Source organism: Psammomys obesus, unplaced genomic scaffold (genome assembly GCF_907164565.1).
Source record: "Psammomys obesus unplaced genomic scaffold, mPsaObe1.curated_primary_1811, whole genome shotgun sequence".
Classification (NCBI taxonomy): domain Eukaryota; kingdom Metazoa; phylum Chordata; class Mammalia; order Rodentia; family Muridae; genus Psammomys; species Psammomys obesus.
Window position 1 is genome coordinate 2,034,569 of NW_026585698.1, and position 18,866 is coordinate 2,053,434.

Genomic DNA, 18,866 nt, shown 5'->3' on the forward strand with positions numbered 1-18,866 from the left:
CAGGTGCTTCTAACCCCCACATTGAGCTTCTGACTCAGAGAACCTGATGCTGAGATTTCAGTCTGGAGTGCCCCCTGAAGGGCGATTTGTCAAGGCTCCGCAGACCATATGGCACTGTGGGGGAGCAGTGGGACCTGTATGAGGTGGCCCCGAAAATGTTCACCCACCGTATGGCCATGTCCTTGAAGAGGAGAGTGGGACCCCACCCTCTTCTCCTCTCTGTGTCACACCCAGCCATGAGGTAAATGGCTTCCTCTACCACACACTTCTACCATAACATGCTGCTGGCCGCAGGTCCAGAAGCAATGGGCCTGCTGGTCACGGACTAGAGCCTCCAGAACTGTGAGCCAGGTGAGCCTTCTCAAGCTGCCTAGCTTGGGCATTTGTTACAGTAACAGGATACTGACTGACATGAGGCTTGGAGAACCCAAAGAAGGCCCACCATGACATGGATGGAAGAGCCCAGGAGGCGGCCCTCACCTCTACTCTGAGGCTCTCCACCAGACAACTGCTACTTGTTTCCCAGGCTACACAGTAATTGACTATTCAGTGTGCAAATGCAGTAAAATACAGAATCCAGAACTATCTGCTTCGTAAGCAGACTTACACATTGCAACAGGAAAACTCTAGATCACTGGGGCTGGAGAGATGGCTCAGCGGTTAAGGTCCCAAGGCCCTCAGTTCCCAGCCCAACATCAGACAGCTCCAACGCCATTCTGTGGCCTCCGTGGACACCTGCGTTCACACCTGCACACGTGTGTGCCCACATGTGTGTGCCCACATATCTACACACACAGACACACACACACACACACACAAACTAATAAAAAAGAATCATCTTAGAACATTGAAGAAACAGAAAGCAAGCAAAAGAAATTCAGGTTTGATCAAGAGAGTGGGATTTCTTCTGAGTGAAGCAGAGATAATGAAAATGACAGTCTGCTGAGTCTGCTGCCTTGGCTGGTACCAGCTCATAGTCACAAGGAAATCGGTATGTGCAGGGGTCGGCATAGCCAGGGCAAACGCAATGATTTGCAAAAGGTGCTTAAGGCACTGCACGTGGAAGGCCAGCAAAGCGGGTTGTGTCGAGAGCCTTGAGTAAGCTCAGCACACAGCAAAGAGCTGCACCAGGTGCCGGAGGAGCTGGTCTGCAGGCCATGGCTGGAGCTCCAAACAAGGTGCGGCTGAACAGCAGACAGCAGATGCACTGGCTGCTGGGAGATGAGGTCCCTGGGGATGCGGGGTGGCTGGGGAGGGAGCACACTCAGCAATCCTCAGGCCGGGTCCTGTGCTTCTTGTTCCTGGCATTCCTCTGTGCCCGTTCACCCACATACCCCAGGAGGGCGGAAGCATGGCCTTTGGTCCACAGCCTTACGGCAGAGCCTTGAATGCACACGCATAGTGCAGAACTGTGGACTGCGTGAGGACTGACGCTGACGGGACAGACTCACTGTGGGGGCTGACTAGTCACAACTAGAACCCCTCCCAGGTCCAGAGAGGGCTGAGTGAGCAGGGACTGCCCGTGCTGATGGCTGCTTGGTGACGAGGGCACTCACAGTTGCTTCCCGGGGTTGAGCGAGCCGAGGTCCAGCTCCCTGTCGAACTCTGTGCGGATGTCCTCCAAAGCACCATCGTCCCCGAAGCCTCCCCACTCTGTGTTGATGCACATCCGCCCCTCATCACCTTCCACCAGGTCAATGTTGTTCATGTCCTCCATGTAGCACGCATTGGTGCCCGTTCCTGGGAAGCAAACAGAGAGAACACTCAGAGGAAAGGGAGCCTGGCTGGGTAAGCCTGGGGTACTTACTGAGTACTAAGTACTCAGCTACCCCGAGGACTGAAACTGCACACAGGGCCTCACTCTGCCCTGCTGGCTCTGGCCAGCCTGAGCTCATGGGGAATGAGGCCCGCAGGTGAGGCCCACATGTGGAGCCCACACATGGATGGAATGGATGGAAGGTGGAGGGATGGAGAGGAGGGTGATAGAGGTGGGAGATGGAGGGATGGGGAGGAGGGTGATAGAGGTGGGAGGTGGAGGGATGGGGAGGAGGGTGATAGAGGTGGGAGGTGGAGGGATGGGGAGGAGGGTGATAGAGGTGGGAGGTTTCCCATCTCCCTGTGTTGCTTTGCAGCATGGGCAGAGACCCTCATGTTTATTTAGAATTTACTCAAACTCAGCCCCAAACTAGCCCCCTCCCCCACCTCCAAAAAGCCAAGCCCATTGAGTTACCAATGATTACACCGACTTCACAGTTGGGATCATCATAAGCACAAGTCATCATGGTCCCCACAGTGTCATTAACCAAGGCCAGGATGTCCACATCCAGGTCCTGATGAACACGAGGCCTCAAGGGGATCAGTGGTGGGAAGCTGCACTTGCCCCTCTCCCCCCCAAAAACACAGTGACCATCACTAGACACTGCCTGCACGAAACAGATTTTGTCAGGATTTGGGTCTAGGGGAGGAGGGGGAGCTTGGCTTCTGCACTGAGGGGAATGGCTTCTGTAAAAGGGGGACCATAGGGACAGCCCCTGGATCTACCTCTGGAGGACCCAGTGGAAAACATGTCTGTCCTGGAAAAACATGGTATTTCTAAGAAAAAATATGTCAGTCCTGTCCCCCAGGGCCCTGCCAGCCAGCAGGCATGGCCATCTTTCCTACATGGGTTTCCTCCTCTGTCTGGTCAACTCTAATCATAACACCAAGGTTCCCTCGGGTCTGGAGGATTGTTTCAAAGTGAGAAGAAAGACCTGGAAGGCGACACATCAAAACATTCCTTTGGGACTGAGGATCATAGTTCTGAGTAGCACACTTGCCACCGTTCTAGAGGCTCAGTCACCAGCTCAGCCAGTAACTGGAATAGTTTAGGTTTTAAGTGTTTTGTTTGGGATTCTCTCTCTCTCTCTTGCTTTTGACACTATACAAATAATTTTAAGATATCAGCAAAAAAGTAGGTAAAGAAAGTGGACTAGAGAGCTAGACCAGAAAGAGTGTTCTTTGGTATCTGTGTATGTGTTGGTTGGTTGGTTGGTTGGTTGGTTGGTTGGTTGGTTGGTTGGTTGATTGGTTGGTTGGTTGAGTGGGTGGGTGGTTGTTTGGTAGGTTGGGTGTGTGGGTGTGTGGGTATGTTGGTGGGTGGTTGAATGGATGGTTGGGTGGTTGGGTGGTTGGGGGGTTGAGGGATTATTTGGGTGATTGGGTGAGAGAACAAGAAATTGCCCAAAGGCTTGTGCATATGCTTTGCCATCACTATATTCTAGTCCAAGGTGGAGCTTAACCACAGCCACAGCTCAAGTCCTCCTGAGTGTGTGGTGACTGGGGAAGCAGGAAGTAAAAGGTGGTGTGTCTCTGTGTCTCCAGAAGACCTGCCTAAACTGTGCTCAACCCTGACACAAAGGGGCCTCCCACCCACCTCCACCCAGTTCTCCTTCTAGACAGGTGCAGCACAAAGAGGTTCCACACCAAGGTGAGCCTCTCACCTCGTGCTTCTTTATGGCTTTGGCTAGGCGGTCTACCACATCTGTGTCCTGGACTCCCCGGGCCTTGAACTTCTTGGTCCACGAAAGCAGGAAGCCCTGTGAGGATAGTTGTGGTCAGTGTAAGGAGGTGTTTAGACTGGACCACAGCAGACAGCCCATGCTCTGAGGTCCCATGGGCTCTCTTCTCTATCAGTCACTCTGATTCCTTTGGATTCATTTTCTTTCTGATTGGTGCAATTCCATGGCTTTAGGAGGTATAGAAGGGGCTTCATTTGGGGCAATCTATATAAGTACTACAAATAGTTATGAGTTTTTTTGTTTTGTTTTTTAAGTTTTGGGTTGGTTTTTGTTTTGTTTTGTTTTTCCCGAGACAAGGTTTCTCTCTGTAGCCTTGGCTGTCCTAGACTCACTCTGTAGACCAGGTTAGCCTCAAACTCAAGAGATCTGCCTGCCTCTACATCCCCAAGTGCTGGGATTAAAGGCGTGTGCCATACAATCCGGCTCAGTTGTGGGTTTTTGTTATTGTTGTGTTTTTTTGTGGTTGTTTTGCTTTGCTTTGTTTTGTTTGTGATCAGACTTGTCTAGATTTCAAAAACAAGTGAGACTCAGGAGACAGAGGCAAGCAGATATCTATGAGCCAGGCTGGTCTACAGAGTGAATTTCAGAACAGCCAGGGCTATACTCAGAGAAACCCTGTGTCAAAAAAAGCAAAACAACAACAGCAAGAAAGTGAGAAACATGTAATTTGTCCTTCTGTGCCTGGCTTATTTCACTGAGTTTAATATTCCTACACACTCCCACAAATGACAGACTGGATCCTTTTGATGGCTGAACAGTATTCCATTGCACATGGATGCCCTTTCTTAATGTACTAATCAGCCAAGAGACACTTGGGTTGATTCCATATCTTACAAGGAGATTTTTTTTTTAATGTTGCCTTGGGGGAATGGTTTAATAATTGTAACATCTCTTTACCCTTTATGTCTCAGGCACAGGAAGCACAATTTCTGAAGAGCCAGAACTCTGATTCACAAGACACCAGAACCTCAGGTTTTTCATTTGTATAACACACTGGCCCCTCTCTCACTCCCCCCCCCCCCACCTCTGGCTGCACAGGGAACTGATACAGAAGCGACTCCTCTCACGATACCCTGGGGTGGGGTATTGCAGTACGGATAAAACACACAGAACTAGCATGGTGTTACCTTGTAGGGACTTCCTGGAGAACTTAATTTCAACTTGGAAAAATGGTTCTCAAGTTGAGTGAGTGGTCAGTTATCTACAAAGGGCATTTCTCACCTGAAATCTTAAGAAATTACAGGGTCTTTCAGGTGAGAAGAGAACTTGGAGGTTCACAGAACTGCCCAAATCCACCCAATTAGGAGCAGCTAAGCCCAAGCTTGCAAACTCTCCAGACACCCCTCTTCTAGTCCCCTAAATTATAGGTGAAGAAATAGAGACAGGAAAATAAATACTCCAGGAGCTCCAATCAGACCACAGAGCTCAGACCCATGTTTCTGTGCCACGCTGCCACCTTGTGGCCACTGCAGGCCACTTCTGCCTGCACAGGCTCAGCAGACAGGAGAGAGAGGAAATGTCTTCCTTTTTTAGGTGCCAGGAGGCAAAGACAGGCAGATATCTCTGACTCTGAAGCCAGCACCACATCTCCTGGCAGCCTAGAGACGTGTACTTAGGGTTTGCTGACTCCAGCACCCAGCAAGCTCTCCTGACACCCACCTAAGGTGTTCCGCTCTGTAAGCACAGAATCAAGGCCCATGTCACCCAGTCCTCTGTCTCACGTTAGCAAAAAGCAGAAAGACCAACAGACCAGAATTTCATGCTGATCCAACCGTCCAGTCTTACCTCCTCCAACTTATTCTGTCTGCAGGGAAAAGAGAAGGTAAAGCCGAGGGGCAGCTTCTTATGCGTCAGATCCTTGGTCTTCATGAAATCTGCCAGGCAGTCAGCTATGTAGTCGAAGAGCTGTAGGAAAGAGCACAGGTGGGGCTTACGTACAGCCTCTCATGGCCAATACCCAGGCGTGTCCCTCCTGCCAGTACCTCTGTGCCATTCCCACAGCTGATTTCGTTGGGCATTGGGTAGAACTGACTCTCCATTTGGACATTTTGCTTCCCCTCCTCAGAGACTTGCACCTTCAAGACCCGAAACTTGGATCCTCCAAGATCCAGGGAAAGGAATTCCCCATTTTCTGTGAGAGACAAAAACAGTCACCATTCCGTGAAGATCTCACCTGTGGTACAAGCTGGACACATGGCAAATGCTGTCTGGCGTCACAACACCCATGGATGAGTGTCATCATCCCACTTGTTTGAGGGTCTGCACTACAGAGTAAGGGGCAGAGCTGGGGTGCCAACCTGAGCCGGCCTGCTCCTGCTCCATGTCCTCATGCTGGAGAGAGTGAGCAAGCTCACTGGGGACAAGCACATATGAACCCATTTTGTGAGGGGGGTCTGAGAAATGAGCCTTGAGAGCCGAGCCTATTCTCAAATGTATCTAGGAAGAAAGCTGTTATGCCAGCCACCAGGGAAACTCAGATAAAGGCATGAGGAAAAGAGGGATGCAGCAATGAGAAGCCCCAGTCCTCAGAGGGAAAAGCTCCAAGAGAGGAGGGCAGCAGGGATCAGGTGATAGATATCAGGGTGCCGAAGATACTTAATTTAAGGGGCACACAATCTCTCCAACAGGAGCAGATGGTCTTGGCCTGGCCCAAGAAGGATGCTGCAAAAGGAGACACAGAATGATGCCTGGGCTGGGGAAGACACCCCACCCTATAACACCTACACAGGACCCTTGCCAGTGTTGTTGGCGTCCGCTGTGCACGGGACATTTACCTGCTAACACGAGAAGTGTTTATCAAGAACTATGTGTGCCTGCGGAGTGGTGAATGCCAGGTGTACACACAGAAAAGAAACCCCATGCCTGCAAACCCAAAGAGCAGTGTCTGATGTCACACAATGGCAGCCACAACTACTGGACACCAAGGGTGCTGACAGTCTATCACACCTAATGAACCATGAGCTCTGACACAAAGAACATCTCTAGCAGACAGAGAAAGTGGAAGGCACAGGGAGAAAGTGCCTCACCAGCCCAGTTCCCCCAAAGCTGAGTTCATGGAGGTCCCTGCTTTGGGATTTCCATGAGATGAGATTCGGTGTCTCCTTCGCAGTCCCCATCCCTGCACATGCCAGGACTGTGGCCCAGAGGTTTCTCTATTCTGGAAATCCAAGAGTTAAAAGCTGAGGCTAAGCTTACCAGAACAGGGCTGTGCAAACTGTCACACACATGTCTGTCTGTGAACCTAGCTAGCAAAGAAGCTGAGTCAGTGGAAGGGCCTGGAACTCTGCATTTCTGAACACGCCTCCAGCTCACCAAGATGTCAATCATTTATAGACCCAGCCAGCTGGATTGTTGCTTCAGTGGAAGCATCTAGCGATTATCTCCCTAGATTAGCACTGAAAGGAGCCCAAGGGAGTGGTTTAAGGTTTATTACTGGGCCAAGGAATCCAGGCACAAAATCCTCATGCACTTATCACATCCATCCCCAGCAAGAGGCACTCCTGTAATACCAGCGGGAAAGTCATGCAGACATTCACAGAGCACCCACTCCATATCAGTGTTAGGTGCCAGGAGGCCAAAATGACAGGGTGTGAGCACCCTGGGGAGCTTATCAGAAGTACAGTGCTAGATAGGACATACGCTCTGTTTAGGAAACTGGGGTGGGGTGTATGCCTGGAATGTTGGTTGGGGTTTCGGGTTGCACATGAAAAGTGAGAGCCCTCCAGTTCCCCACAGAGGTAAGACAAAGTAGAGTGTGAAGGGGGAGTCAGGCAGGCAGTGGGAGCTGGGGGAAGTGTGGGGTAGGGGATGGGGTGGAGGGTGGGAGATTGGGGGGCCTGGGATTGAGTCACAGAAGGTGAGGATGAGCCACAGAGAGAAGAGTTTAAGGAAGGGAAGAGCAAATCTGATTGAGGGTTTTAAAAAAGGCCTCCAGCCAGAGGAAACTGCCCTGCAGCAGGGATGGGAGGTGGCAAGCTGAGAACCAGTTGGTGTCAGCCCCTCCCCCTGTCCCCACATCAAACCCTTATCACTGTGCAAACACCTCACTCCCTGGTGACTCAAGGTGTCATTTCATGGAAACCATGTGGTATGATCCCTTCCACGTGGTGTGACTCTAACCCCAGAGGAATGACTTCCTGGGGAGGGGGGTTGGGGGCAGGGGGATAAGAAGGGCCTTTCAGCAATTAATTAAGAAAGCAACCTTCCTCTTCTGGGCTTCAGGGAGGGCTCAGCTAGTAGTGATTGCTGCCAAGGGTAAGGACCTGAGTCTGGTCCCCAGCACCAGTGAAAAGCAGGCACAGTAGAGCATGTCCTTAATGCCACCACTGGGGAGGCAAAGACTGAGGATCCCTAGGCTTTGGTGGCCATCCAGCCCAGCCAATCAGTGATCACTTGGTTCATAAGAGACAAATCAGGTGGAGAAGCAATTGAGGAAGTCACTGATATCAACCTCTGAATTCCATACTCCCATGTGCGCGCACACACACACACACACACACACCACACCATGTGTGCACCTATACGAACACAAGTATGCACAAAAACAAAGCAAACAAACAAAAAAAGAACAGCCTTTCAAGAGGGGGAAGGTCCTCAGAAACTGGGTTCCCTTCTCTAAATTAAAAGAAAAAAAAAAAAAAAGGAAGGAAAGAAGGAAAGACAGAGAGAAAAAGGAAAGGACATGACTGCCCCTGGGTTTGGTGGAGGAGAAGGTTTAGCATAGACATGTGGGAGAGTCCAGAGTGGACATGACCCTGAACTGGGCCATGTAGAAGAGGGAGAGGAGAAGGGAGGGGGGAAGAGAGAACCAAGCGGCAGCAGCCAGGCTACCCCAAGGTACAAAGGGCATGAGTAACCAAAACGGTTGGATTATACAGGAAGGAGCAGCCCAGCCCCCGGGTAGGAGGCAGGCTACCTCCTGCCTCAGGGTAGGAGGCAGGGTCAGCCAACCAGGAGGGCCCTGTGACAGGGACTGGGGAATGCAGGGAGAACCTGCTGGCCAGCACCCACTTTTGTCCCAGATTTGAAACCTAACACTCCCTAAGCCACTGTTGGAGCCTGTACCTCAGCTCCTTTTCCATTTCTAAGTACAGTGCCTCCTAAGGGCACCCTGAGGTCAAATACATAGATTTTTGGAGACCCATATTCCCCAGAGGAAGGTATGGAACCGTGTCTAGAAATTGCCTAGGTGCATTCAAATCTCATAGTATGAAACCGCCCATAGCCCCTGTCAACCTGGTCTGAGAGAGCACATCAGGGCTTTGAGACTCATTCCGAACCCCACCAAATGGTGGAGGCAAAGGTCAAAGAGAGCATCTGCTTCATGGAAACAAAGAGTCATTCCATTACAGGGTGGGTGTTCCCCCTGCACTGCCTGGGTGGCTGGCACGGAGGCAGATGCTACAAAGCACTCACTCTGAGGGTTTTGGTCCTGGTGAACTTCCTGACTTGGAAACCACTGAGGCTCAGCAGTCACACCTCAGGCAGGTTCAGAGCAAGGAGAGCTACAGAGAGTAAGCAGACCCAGGAGGATTTTACCAAACAAGGATTAGGAGAGGTTAGTTTCTTTGGTTCTGTTGGTAATTACGAAACTGCTAGGCCAGCTCACAGAACTATGGAGAACTGGGGACAGTTAAAGGGTTTGTATGTGTGTGTGAGTGTCAGTGCACACGTGCGGAGGGGTCGGAGGGCCACCTGGGGTGTTGTCCCCTCTTTCTGCCTTGTCTGAGGCAGGCTTTCCCGTTGGCTTCTGTGCACACAGGCCAGCTGAATCAAGCACTTCCGGCAATTCCCTCATCTTTCTATACTCATCAGCTAAGAAAGACTAAACTCAAACCACAATGTCCGAGACTGAAAATCAAACACCAGCACCTAGACACCTCATCCCATACTTGCATCTGCCCTTCGTGCACATCATGCCTACCAAATCATTTACTACCCCTGACACTACCTAGAGCCCTCACTCCCCCCTCCCCTCTGAGGATGGTATTGAAGCCACAACCAGTCAGCCCTTTTTTTGAGCTCCATGTTGTCCTGTGTGTGTGGACACATTGACAAAACTGAAAGTTTTCTCCTGAGGCTCTGTCAGTTGTCATTCAATTCAGGAAGTGTAAGGGGGCAGTCTTCAGGGGGAAGCAGAAAGTCCCTGGCTCTTCCACTGACAACCTACAATTTGGCACGATGTTCTGACCACTTTGGTCCTACGGTTTGCCAAGGGTATCGGATTATCAGAGAGGCCAGACCCGGGCAGCCAGGTGCCACAAATGGCATGGCACTGTGTCACGTAATAAGCGATCATCAGAAGATGGTGATACCAGGTGTGTGTCCTGGGTTGAAGAGAAGGAAGCTGCAGAATTTGGGGGCCTCATCGCTAACCTTTGTGAAGCAGTCCCACAGCCACCAGACTACCCAAGGCCACTTTCCTTGCTTTGGAGCCACACCCAGCACATGGTAGGAGGACTTAGCCCTGGAACGCCTCACCACCCCACACACACCCTATGAGTCAGCTGTCAGGTGGCCCTGGGTGACCTCTCAAGGACCACGGTCCCCGAAGCACTCCTCTAGTGTCAGAGGCAGGGCGCAGATATCAAAGTAGGGTTGTACCTCTTCAAATTCTATGTGGCTCTAGGCCAGCCGTTCTCGACCTGTGGGTCGAGGACACAGGTATTTACATTATCATTCATAACAGTAGCAAAATCACACTTATGAAGTAGCCACAACATAACGGTATGGGAGGCAGCGAACGTGCTGTAGTAAAGGGCCAGAGCAGTAGGAGGCTGAGAAGCACTATCTGGATAGTGCACTGCCCACAAGCACCCACCTGCAGGAAAGGATGGGATGTCTCCCCCATCGCCATCTCAGGGCCTTTCATGCCGCTAGCCAAGCTACTTTGACCTATGCATTGGCCCCAAAATCCTGTTAACTCAATCCAAGGTCCCCTAAGTATGCCCCAAGCTTCTGAGCACTGATACCCTGAAACCAGGGAAGCCTCTTGCTTCCCAGAGAGACCCAGCAGCAGCAGTCACCCCATGATATTCTGGGAGAACCACATGACAGAAAAGCCTTAGCCTTCCAAAATGGCACTATGTGCTCAAAGAAAACCACCACTTTTTTTTTTTTAATCTTATGGCTTGCTAGAGCTGCAATTGGAGAGCTAGGGGGTGGGGGAAGGCCCATGGCTCCTTCCGGAGAGCACTAGGCTATGGTGGTGGGCCAAATAATGCCCCTCCTCAGCCCCAGAGGCCCACGTCCCAATCTCTGGGTCATACTCCTGTGTTAGGGCACATGGCAGGGGAGAGCCAAGGTTGCAGATTGCAGGCAGATTTAGAATTGCTCATCAGCTGACCTTTATGTTGAGAGATTGGCAGGGGTTTTCTCAGAAGGCCTGATGTAATCACAGGGACTTCAGATATGGAAAAGGGAGACAGAAGGCCAGAGTCAGAGAAAGATCTGAAGACAGTGATGGCTTTGAGGATGGAAAGGGGCACAAGGCAAGGAATGTAGGTGCTTCTAGAAGCTAGAAAAGGCAAGAAAATGGTCTTCCCTTAACTGCCCCCAAGGTCTCCAGAAGGAATACAGGCCTGCTGGCAACTTCACTTTAGCCCAGTGAGGCCCAGTTCAAACTTCTGGCTTTGTGAACTATGGCAGAATTGTACTGTGTTAATCCACAATATCTGTGGGGATGTCACTGGAGTCTCCAGGGGCCGTGTTTAGGAGCTGTCGCAGATGGGTTGATCTTACCCTCAGACAAACATGGAACCCAGGTCCCAGTGGAGACTGCTGAGGCCATCATTTGTGGCTGGCTGGACTACCTCAGAGTCCCTGAGCTCAACCCCAAGAGCAGAACAGCAACAGAAGCCCAATGCACAGGAGCTGAGAATGTGGCTCGGTGACAGGGACTTGTCCAGCATGGCCAAGGCCCTGGGTTTGATACCCAGTGAGTGTATGGACAGGTCAAGTTCTCTCATCTGACAGATGAAAAAATTGGCTAAGCGCTGCCTGAAGTCACGAAGGTGTGACAGAGCTGGGCCTGGAGCTGGGTTCCTTGGGTGGCCACTTCATTACTTCACCACAAGCTTCCTATCACCACTCACTATTTCTAGCCTGGAAGCTGAAGGCCCAGGAGAGAAGGCCTCGTTCCATTCACTCAACATGTGTCAGGGGCCAGTGTTTGGTAAGCACTCAGAACAGTGCGTTGCCTAAACCCTGGCATCTGGAGACTGTCCCCACCACTGTGACAAGGGTCCTAACAAGCCCCTAGTCCAGCACTGGGCACTTCCCAGAGAGAGGCAGTGTTGCTCTAGGGCTCCACCTGGAAGATTAAGGTGACACTTACAGGAGCAAAAGTGGGGGACTCTTCAGCAGGGAGGCAAATGGAATGAGTGAGGACACAGTCCATGGGCAGAGGAGAAATCAAAGGGTTCCTGCCTGTGGACCCCAAAAGTGCTCAGTTAGCAGGACTGAGGCAGAGGGATGTGGGGAAGAAGGAAAGGGACAGGGGCAAGCAACAGGCACTCACCAGCTAAGGTATGGGAAGGGAGGGAAGGGGTCCCAGCCAGCCTGAGCCCCACTTACCTGAGCCATCAGGAATGGCCCTGACAAACGTGGGCAGCATCTTCACTGAGGCGGTGGGGTTAGTGTCCTTCCCCAGGCCTTTCTCCATCTCAGCCTGGAACCGGGCCATGATGTCCAGGAGGGTCTCATCTGAGAGCCGCATGTCATACAGGAACCTGTCCACCTGGAACACATGCTGGGTTGGCCAGGGTTGGCCGCTGCAGGTGCTTGCCCTCCCAGCTGAGGCTGTGAACTCCCAGGTCTACCAAGGAGCTACACTCCTGACTCTGGGGACGGCTTTGTCATGAGCACTCCTGGGGACAAGGCAGGGGAAGGGGGAGAACAGAATGGGAGACTAGAGAGGGGAGACTGGCAGAAGTGGTACCCTACTTCAGTCGGGGGTGATGGTGCTTGAGTATCTGCTCCCCAATTCAGGGCCTCACCACTGTCTCTCTGATGGGAGGATTAGCTCTGCCTTGAAGCTCAGGTTTGTGCACTTTTCTCTCTCTCTCTCTCTCTCTTTTTTTTTTTTTTTTTGAGAGAGGGTCTCATCATGCAGCCATGTAGACCAGAGTAGCCTAGAAACTTGCTAAGTTGCCCATATGGACCTGAAACCAGTTATCCTCCTGCCTCTGCCTCCTGAGCAGGATTGCACGTATGTGTCACCATGCCTGACTTACCATGGAAGCTTTCTTCCAGCCAACTGATAGATCTAAATACATTTCTTTGCTTATTGGATGCTAGGAAACTTAGAAACAAATTTGATTTCCAATTGTAATCTTTCTCTAAATTTCTGTTTTAGTTTAAGTGAGGTAGTGACGTTATCCTAATTCAGATGAAGTTTTGTTTTATTTTTGAGACAGAGGCTCACTAACTAGAACTCTAAGTTTTAAAGCCATGGTGGCACATATCTGTGATTCTAGCACATAGGAGATAGAGTAGGAGGATCAGGAGCTCAGGATCATCCTTGGCTGTAGAGGGAGTTCAAGGTCAGCCTGGACTACAGGAGCCTCAGAACACAAAACAAATCATTTCAAATTGTCATTGGAAATGAGATGTCATTTAAGTAACCAGGACTGAGGCAGAGGAGCATTGCTCCAAAATATGTGAAGTTATAAAAATCACTGTGATGATTCAGTCTCCTTGATGGTAACATGTCACATTAAGAATGGCAATAAAATGTCTCGGTCAATTGCTGATTCTCAGGCTCCCGAGGATGGATTATAGATCAGCAGGAAGAAACAGCCTGTTACATTTGCTGGGCATCATCTCTTCCCATTCAGATCCCAGGCTGGCCTGATTCCAGGCACACTCCCAGAAGGAGAACACTATTCAAGTCAGAAAACATGTGTTGCATTCTTCAAAGTATTTTTGCACATGTCACTCTATGAAACATCCACGACCCTTTAAGGTGGCCAGATAAGGCCAAATTTCAGTTCATAGGTGAATGAGGCAGGTGACAATCAGAGCCCTGATAGCATAATGGAACTAGACTATGAACTCCACAGGCATATCCACAAGCCCCATAGACGAACTGTACCAACAAGCACCTTACACCACCTTTGTTCTGGACGCAAGTGACAGTCTTCTTCAGCTAGGCCTCAGAGGACAGAACGACCCAATCAAAAGGCCCAAGATAATGAAATGGCCCCTTGATTCTGGGGCCTGGAAGGGGTCAGCCAGCAGAGAGTGCAGAAAAGTATCAGAGGCCCACCAACAAAAAGAGGACAATTGAGCTTTTAGCATGTGTGAGAAGTTAGGAAGTAACCAGGTCATGCTTCATTAGGGCTTCCTGCTCGGCTGCTGATGACTAATCATTTGGTACAAACTTGCACAAATGGAAAGATCTGGGTAGAAAGGACATGACCCAAGTAATTGGGGCAGAGGGAGGATGGAATGCCCTATGTGGGAACTCAACTGGATCCTTTACTGTCCCGCCAAAGCCCCCAGACAGAGCCCTGAACCTACTGCTCAGCCTGAGCATAAAGAGTTTCTCCAGACATCAACAGACAGCCTTCTCAGATATGTCATGGGGGAGGGGTGACAGGTAAGCAGCCATCTAAGGACCACTTAGCATCTTGAGTCACTGGTGCTCTTTCAGTGAGCATGAGTCATGGAAGAATGTCAAATTAGGGGTTTTTGTTTGTTTATTCTTTGTACCTTCTTAAAACAGTAGCTAGGAGAGATGGTAAGACATACGTTGGGACCAAAAAGAAAAAGCACCATTTTCAACCCAGATAGACACATGTACCACACACAAAAACATGAGTGGCAGGATCCGAAGCCCATTTCTTCAGAGACCCCCAGCCAAAAGGATAGGAGAGACAACAAGCTTTGGAGCCTCAAATCTCTAGCCTTCTCAGTTATAGAAGGAAGGAGCCTGGAGGGGCCAGAAAGATCACTCAGTCCAAAGGTCTCATCCTACAAATTGAACCATTATCAGGTTCCACACTTTGATTTACTGACTTCAATTCTGAAATTTACTCTCAGAAAATTAGCCAAAAAGGGAGGATAATAAATATATGCCACTGTTCACTGTAGTGGTTATTTTGTTGTTGTTGTTGTTGAAGGAATTTGGTTTGTAGGCTGAGCTAAATCAGGAAGCAGTTTCAGGGGAGAACCTGAACATGGCTGTTTTGATATAGTAATATTTTAACTGTTGGAAAGAATAAACATTCTTTGAAAGTTTCCAAACAACCAGCAAGAAGGAAAGTGAAATGCCATTGGGTTCATGTGCTTAATGGACTGCAAGGAAGACACTGAAAAGTGATCTTGAAGATGATGGGGAAGTGTGTACAGGAGGCAATCAGAGTTGAAGCACCGTGCACGCCACTAATGGTAAACGCGACACCAAGAGCAGAGCGAAGCTGCTGACAGCGCACATGGGAGGGCTTGAGGGAAATTAAAGAGGAGATTCAGTATCTCCACATTTCGGCAATGTTGACTTACTAAAATCTAAATACACACATACACACAATCACACACACACATACTGAAAGCCCAGTCTGCCCCATTCTTATGAATGAACCATCTGTGGGTCAATGACCAGGTCCAACCCAGCATTATCAGTAGGTCAAATACATCAATATATTGAACTGGAAATGAATGCCAGGCCTTCTTTTTCTTAATGTCATTTTGAAATTTTTCAAACATGGTGTAAGGCTCTGAGGAGTAATCTTTGCAAGGGAGCGTGTCCCAGGACCTTGACAACTCCAGAGGCAGGAAGTGTGCAAATGGTCGGGCAGGAGCCACTACACGTGGTAATTCCATTCTGACAATGCTCTTTGCCTTTGGACAAGCTGATTTGACCTGCGGAGGAATGTCCTCCAAGCTGTGACTCATACCTGCTACAAACCAGTCTACCCACAAGCCCAAGGGACCTGCTAGACTCTTGCTTAGGGAGGCTTCTGGCGGTTGCTGACTTTCTAGCTTTCCGTGGTGAGGGGGGAACTCAACCCAAGTATTGAACAAAGCTGGCCCTTCTTCCAGAGAATCCGGACTATATCAGTGGAGCCTGTCCCCGCGGTGGCAGACATACAGGCCCCAGCTAGAGCAAAAGGCGCCACTGCATGGAGTCAAGGAAATGACAGACTTTGCAACCTAAAGGTTCCAGGCTCAAAGATTCGCTTGGGGTAGCATCTCTGCCCAGCAGGTAGAAACAGAAAGTGAGTTCTGAAGCAGGGCTGCAAGGACTTTAGAGCCAGAGCAGCCAGCACATGACAGGCTGAAACAGTTGTTAAAGTGATGGGTTTCTGCTCCTCAGCCTCCTGCTGGCTCTCACCTGGCTCTCATGGGAATGCAGTCAGTGGGAGTTTACCCACCAGCGCAGGAGGACTACAAGGGACAAACTTCTCTCTCATATTTCAAAAAGCACTTTGAGGTCTAGCAGAGATATCTGCCATTTTCAGCTTCATCTTCACTTTGCTTCTAATGCCCGGATGACCTTGGCAGAGTCTGGCTGCCCAGAGAACTCCTGTTATCCATTAAGAAGCTGCATGCCTCCTCCTTGCAGTTGCCAGCAACCAGTGAAGCAGGCTGGGCTCATTTTAGCTGCCAGGAGAGAATCCTGATTTCATCAGCCAATCACAGCCCGGTACAAATTAGCCAGAAGTCCACACCATTATTAATAGGATGTCATGGGCAAATGGCACATGCTTACCAAAAATATGTGTATTAAAATTTACATCTCAGCCATACCTAATGGCTTGTGATCCCAGATACCTGGGAGAATGAGGCAGCAGTAGCCTGAGACCTGTGTGAACCATATAATGAGACCCTGTATCAAAATAACAAAATAAACATGTATTTCTTTTGGTGTCCCTATTTTATGTGATTTCAAATACATGAATAATCAGACATGCTTTTAAAAGTCTTGCTTCTTTACAAATGACTCACCTTCATTGTGGCCTCACCCCTAAATGGCCCTGAATTGGGCACAAAGTTCTTTGAGTTTTCTAAAGACTTTCATATTCCATATTTGCCAAGAGGCTCTGACCGAAAGCCAGGACTCGGGACAGTAAGGAACGTGGGAGACTCGCTACCTTTCTGCTCTGAGACTGTCACTGGTATTGGCTCCCAGTATCTTTTCTAATAAAGTCGCTTAAATACTCTTTCCTTTCCATGCTGGGGCTTGAATCCAGAACCTCACACAAGCTAGGCAAGCACTCTGCCCCTAGAGACATACCCCCCTCCCGCCCCAGCGCCTTAATCCCTTTTGATGTTGAGAGGCAGTCATTTGGGTCTGTCAATGTAGACTGGGCCAGACACCTCAGCTTCAAGTCCTCACCTTCTTGATCTGATCCTCCTTCAGCTTGGTGAAGTAAAACGCCATCAAGTGTACCGCAAACATGTTCCCCGAGTTTGGTTGTTCCTGGAACAGGCAGAGATTTCCGTCCAGTCGCTGTGAGTGCTGCACACCTCTAGTTCAGGCTGGGAGCTCGGTGCTAGAACTAAATACTTACTGCTCGGATCAATGATTAAACTTCCCTTGTCGCTGGTCCCTCCCTCTGCCACACACTCAGAGGCTCTGGTGGGAGCTGCAGGCCAGCAGAGGGGGAGGTTGGGGACTGATGGGCTACTTGACTATTTGAGAACCGGGCACCACAAAATCTTGTTGCTAAGCAACACACTCAGGCCTCTGTTGCAAGCCCACTCAGCCAGGAAAAATCTTGTGACAAGTTAGGACACAAAACAAAGCTAACTTTAAGCAGTAACTCCTAGTTCCACGGTTCCTCTCTCTTCTCCAGCAAGCAACAGAACTGCAGATGCCCAGGCCCTCTAGGCACCATTATTTTGTTCTGATTTTTCTTTGTTTCTCGAGACAGGGTTTTTCTGTGGAGCCCTGTCTGTCCTCGAACTCACTCTATATGCCAGGCTGGCCCTGAACTCAAAGATCTACCTGCCTCTGTCTCCCAAGCGCTGGGACTAAAGGCGTGTGCCACCACTGCCCAGATTCTGAGGCACCATCTTAATTGAGACTGAGCAGTGTACTGGTCTCAGATCCCAAAAATGCTGAGATGATCCCTCTACTGTGGTTAATGAAAAGCAATCAATGCTCAACAGTGGTAAGCCAAGACAGCCTTTATTTCACAGGGAGTAACTTGGGGCTGGTGTGTGTGTGTGTGTGTGTGTGTGTGTGTGTGTGTGTGTGTGTGTGTGGTTGTTTGTTTGTGGTGGAGGTATTAAGAAAGAATAGAGGCAGCTGGGTGTACACCTTTAATCCCAGCACTCGGTTGGAAGAGACAGGTGGATCTTTGTGAGTTCAAGACCAGCCTGGTCTGCAGAGCCAGTTCCAGGACAACCAGAGCTCCACAGAGAAACCCTGTTTCAAAAAGCCAAAAAAAAAAAAAAAGGAAAGAAAGAAAGATTCCACCAGGCCTTGCTGGAAGTGCCAGGTGGGAAGGGTATGCAGCCATGAAGACACCTGGTTTTCTTGCCAACCTTTGCACTCCTCCCAGTCACTGGCTGGTTAGTGAATTCAGGAAGACTAGCATTAACAGCTACTACCGTGGATGAAGGACTTAATTACCGTGTCTTAGAGATGAGAAAGCTGGCCCTGAAAGGCTAAATGGCTCACTTGAAATCACAGTTGTAAATCCTTCAGCCAGGAAGCAAACAGAAACTTGATTCCAGGGCCCAGGTCGTAACCAGTGCAAACTCGTCTTCATCCACCCAGGGCTCACTTGGTAACTACTGAGACCCTGCTGGGTTGAAGTTTCAGCTAATTGGAAAACAAAACACAGGACAACACTTCAACAGACCCTTCCCATAGGAAATGGGGTTTCTTGAAAAACAAATTCCTGACTCTATTTTCCCAAAAACGAAGAAAATGTGCTGTAAAATTAACAGCTAACCAGATGGCTATGGGGACCCCTGTGTCTACGGTCTCCACTGTACAGGGGTCCTCTGAATAGGCTGTGTCATCCTGGTCGGCTTCAGCTTTGCCTGCTTTTCTGCTGAACAACCTTATTAATCAAAGCAGTGACTGACCATTGCCTGGGCAGGGGCAGCTGTCTCTTTGGAAAGCACCGGAAGTCTGGCTAGGCTAGTCACGATTAGATGATTATATACTTTCCACAGACTGACATAACAACCTCCCCAGGTGGAGAAACCTCGACCCTTGCTGTCTGTTTACTCCCAAACTACGACTTTTATCTCCTTTGCTTATCACACAAGCAAACAAAAGGTTAATCTTCAGTTTCAACTCAGTCCCCCAAAACGCAGAACTCTTGGTACTCAGAAATGGTCTCAGACAAA

At 49.7% G+C, this 18,866-nt stretch overlaps 1 protein-coding gene across 1 annotated transcript in view; it reads right to left on the reverse strand.

Annotated features, from left to right (window-relative positions):
• Hkdc1 (hexokinase domain containing 1) overlaps positions 1 to 17,040 on the reverse strand; it is a 36,174-nt gene extending 19,134 nt beyond the window's left edge. Inside the window, exons 1-7 of the mRNA XM_055598990.1 lie at positions 16,897 to 17,040; positions 12,132 to 12,294; positions 5,540 to 5,688; positions 5,343 to 5,462; positions 3,480 to 3,575; positions 2,231 to 2,330; positions 1,557 to 1,740 (exon numbers count right to left, since the gene is read on the reverse strand). Of these exons, the coding sequence (XP_055454965.1) occupies positions 1,557 to 1,740; positions 2,231 to 2,330; positions 3,480 to 3,575; positions 5,343 to 5,462; positions 5,540 to 5,688; positions 12,132 to 12,294; positions 16,897 to 16,959 (875 nt within the window). The 5' untranslated portion in view covers positions 16,960 to 17,040. The remainder of the gene's footprint in view (positions 1 to 1,556; positions 1,741 to 2,230; positions 2,331 to 3,479; positions 3,576 to 5,342; positions 5,463 to 5,539; positions 5,689 to 12,131; positions 12,295 to 16,896) is intronic.
• Between the last annotated feature and the right edge of the window lie 1,826 nt (positions 17,041 to 18,866).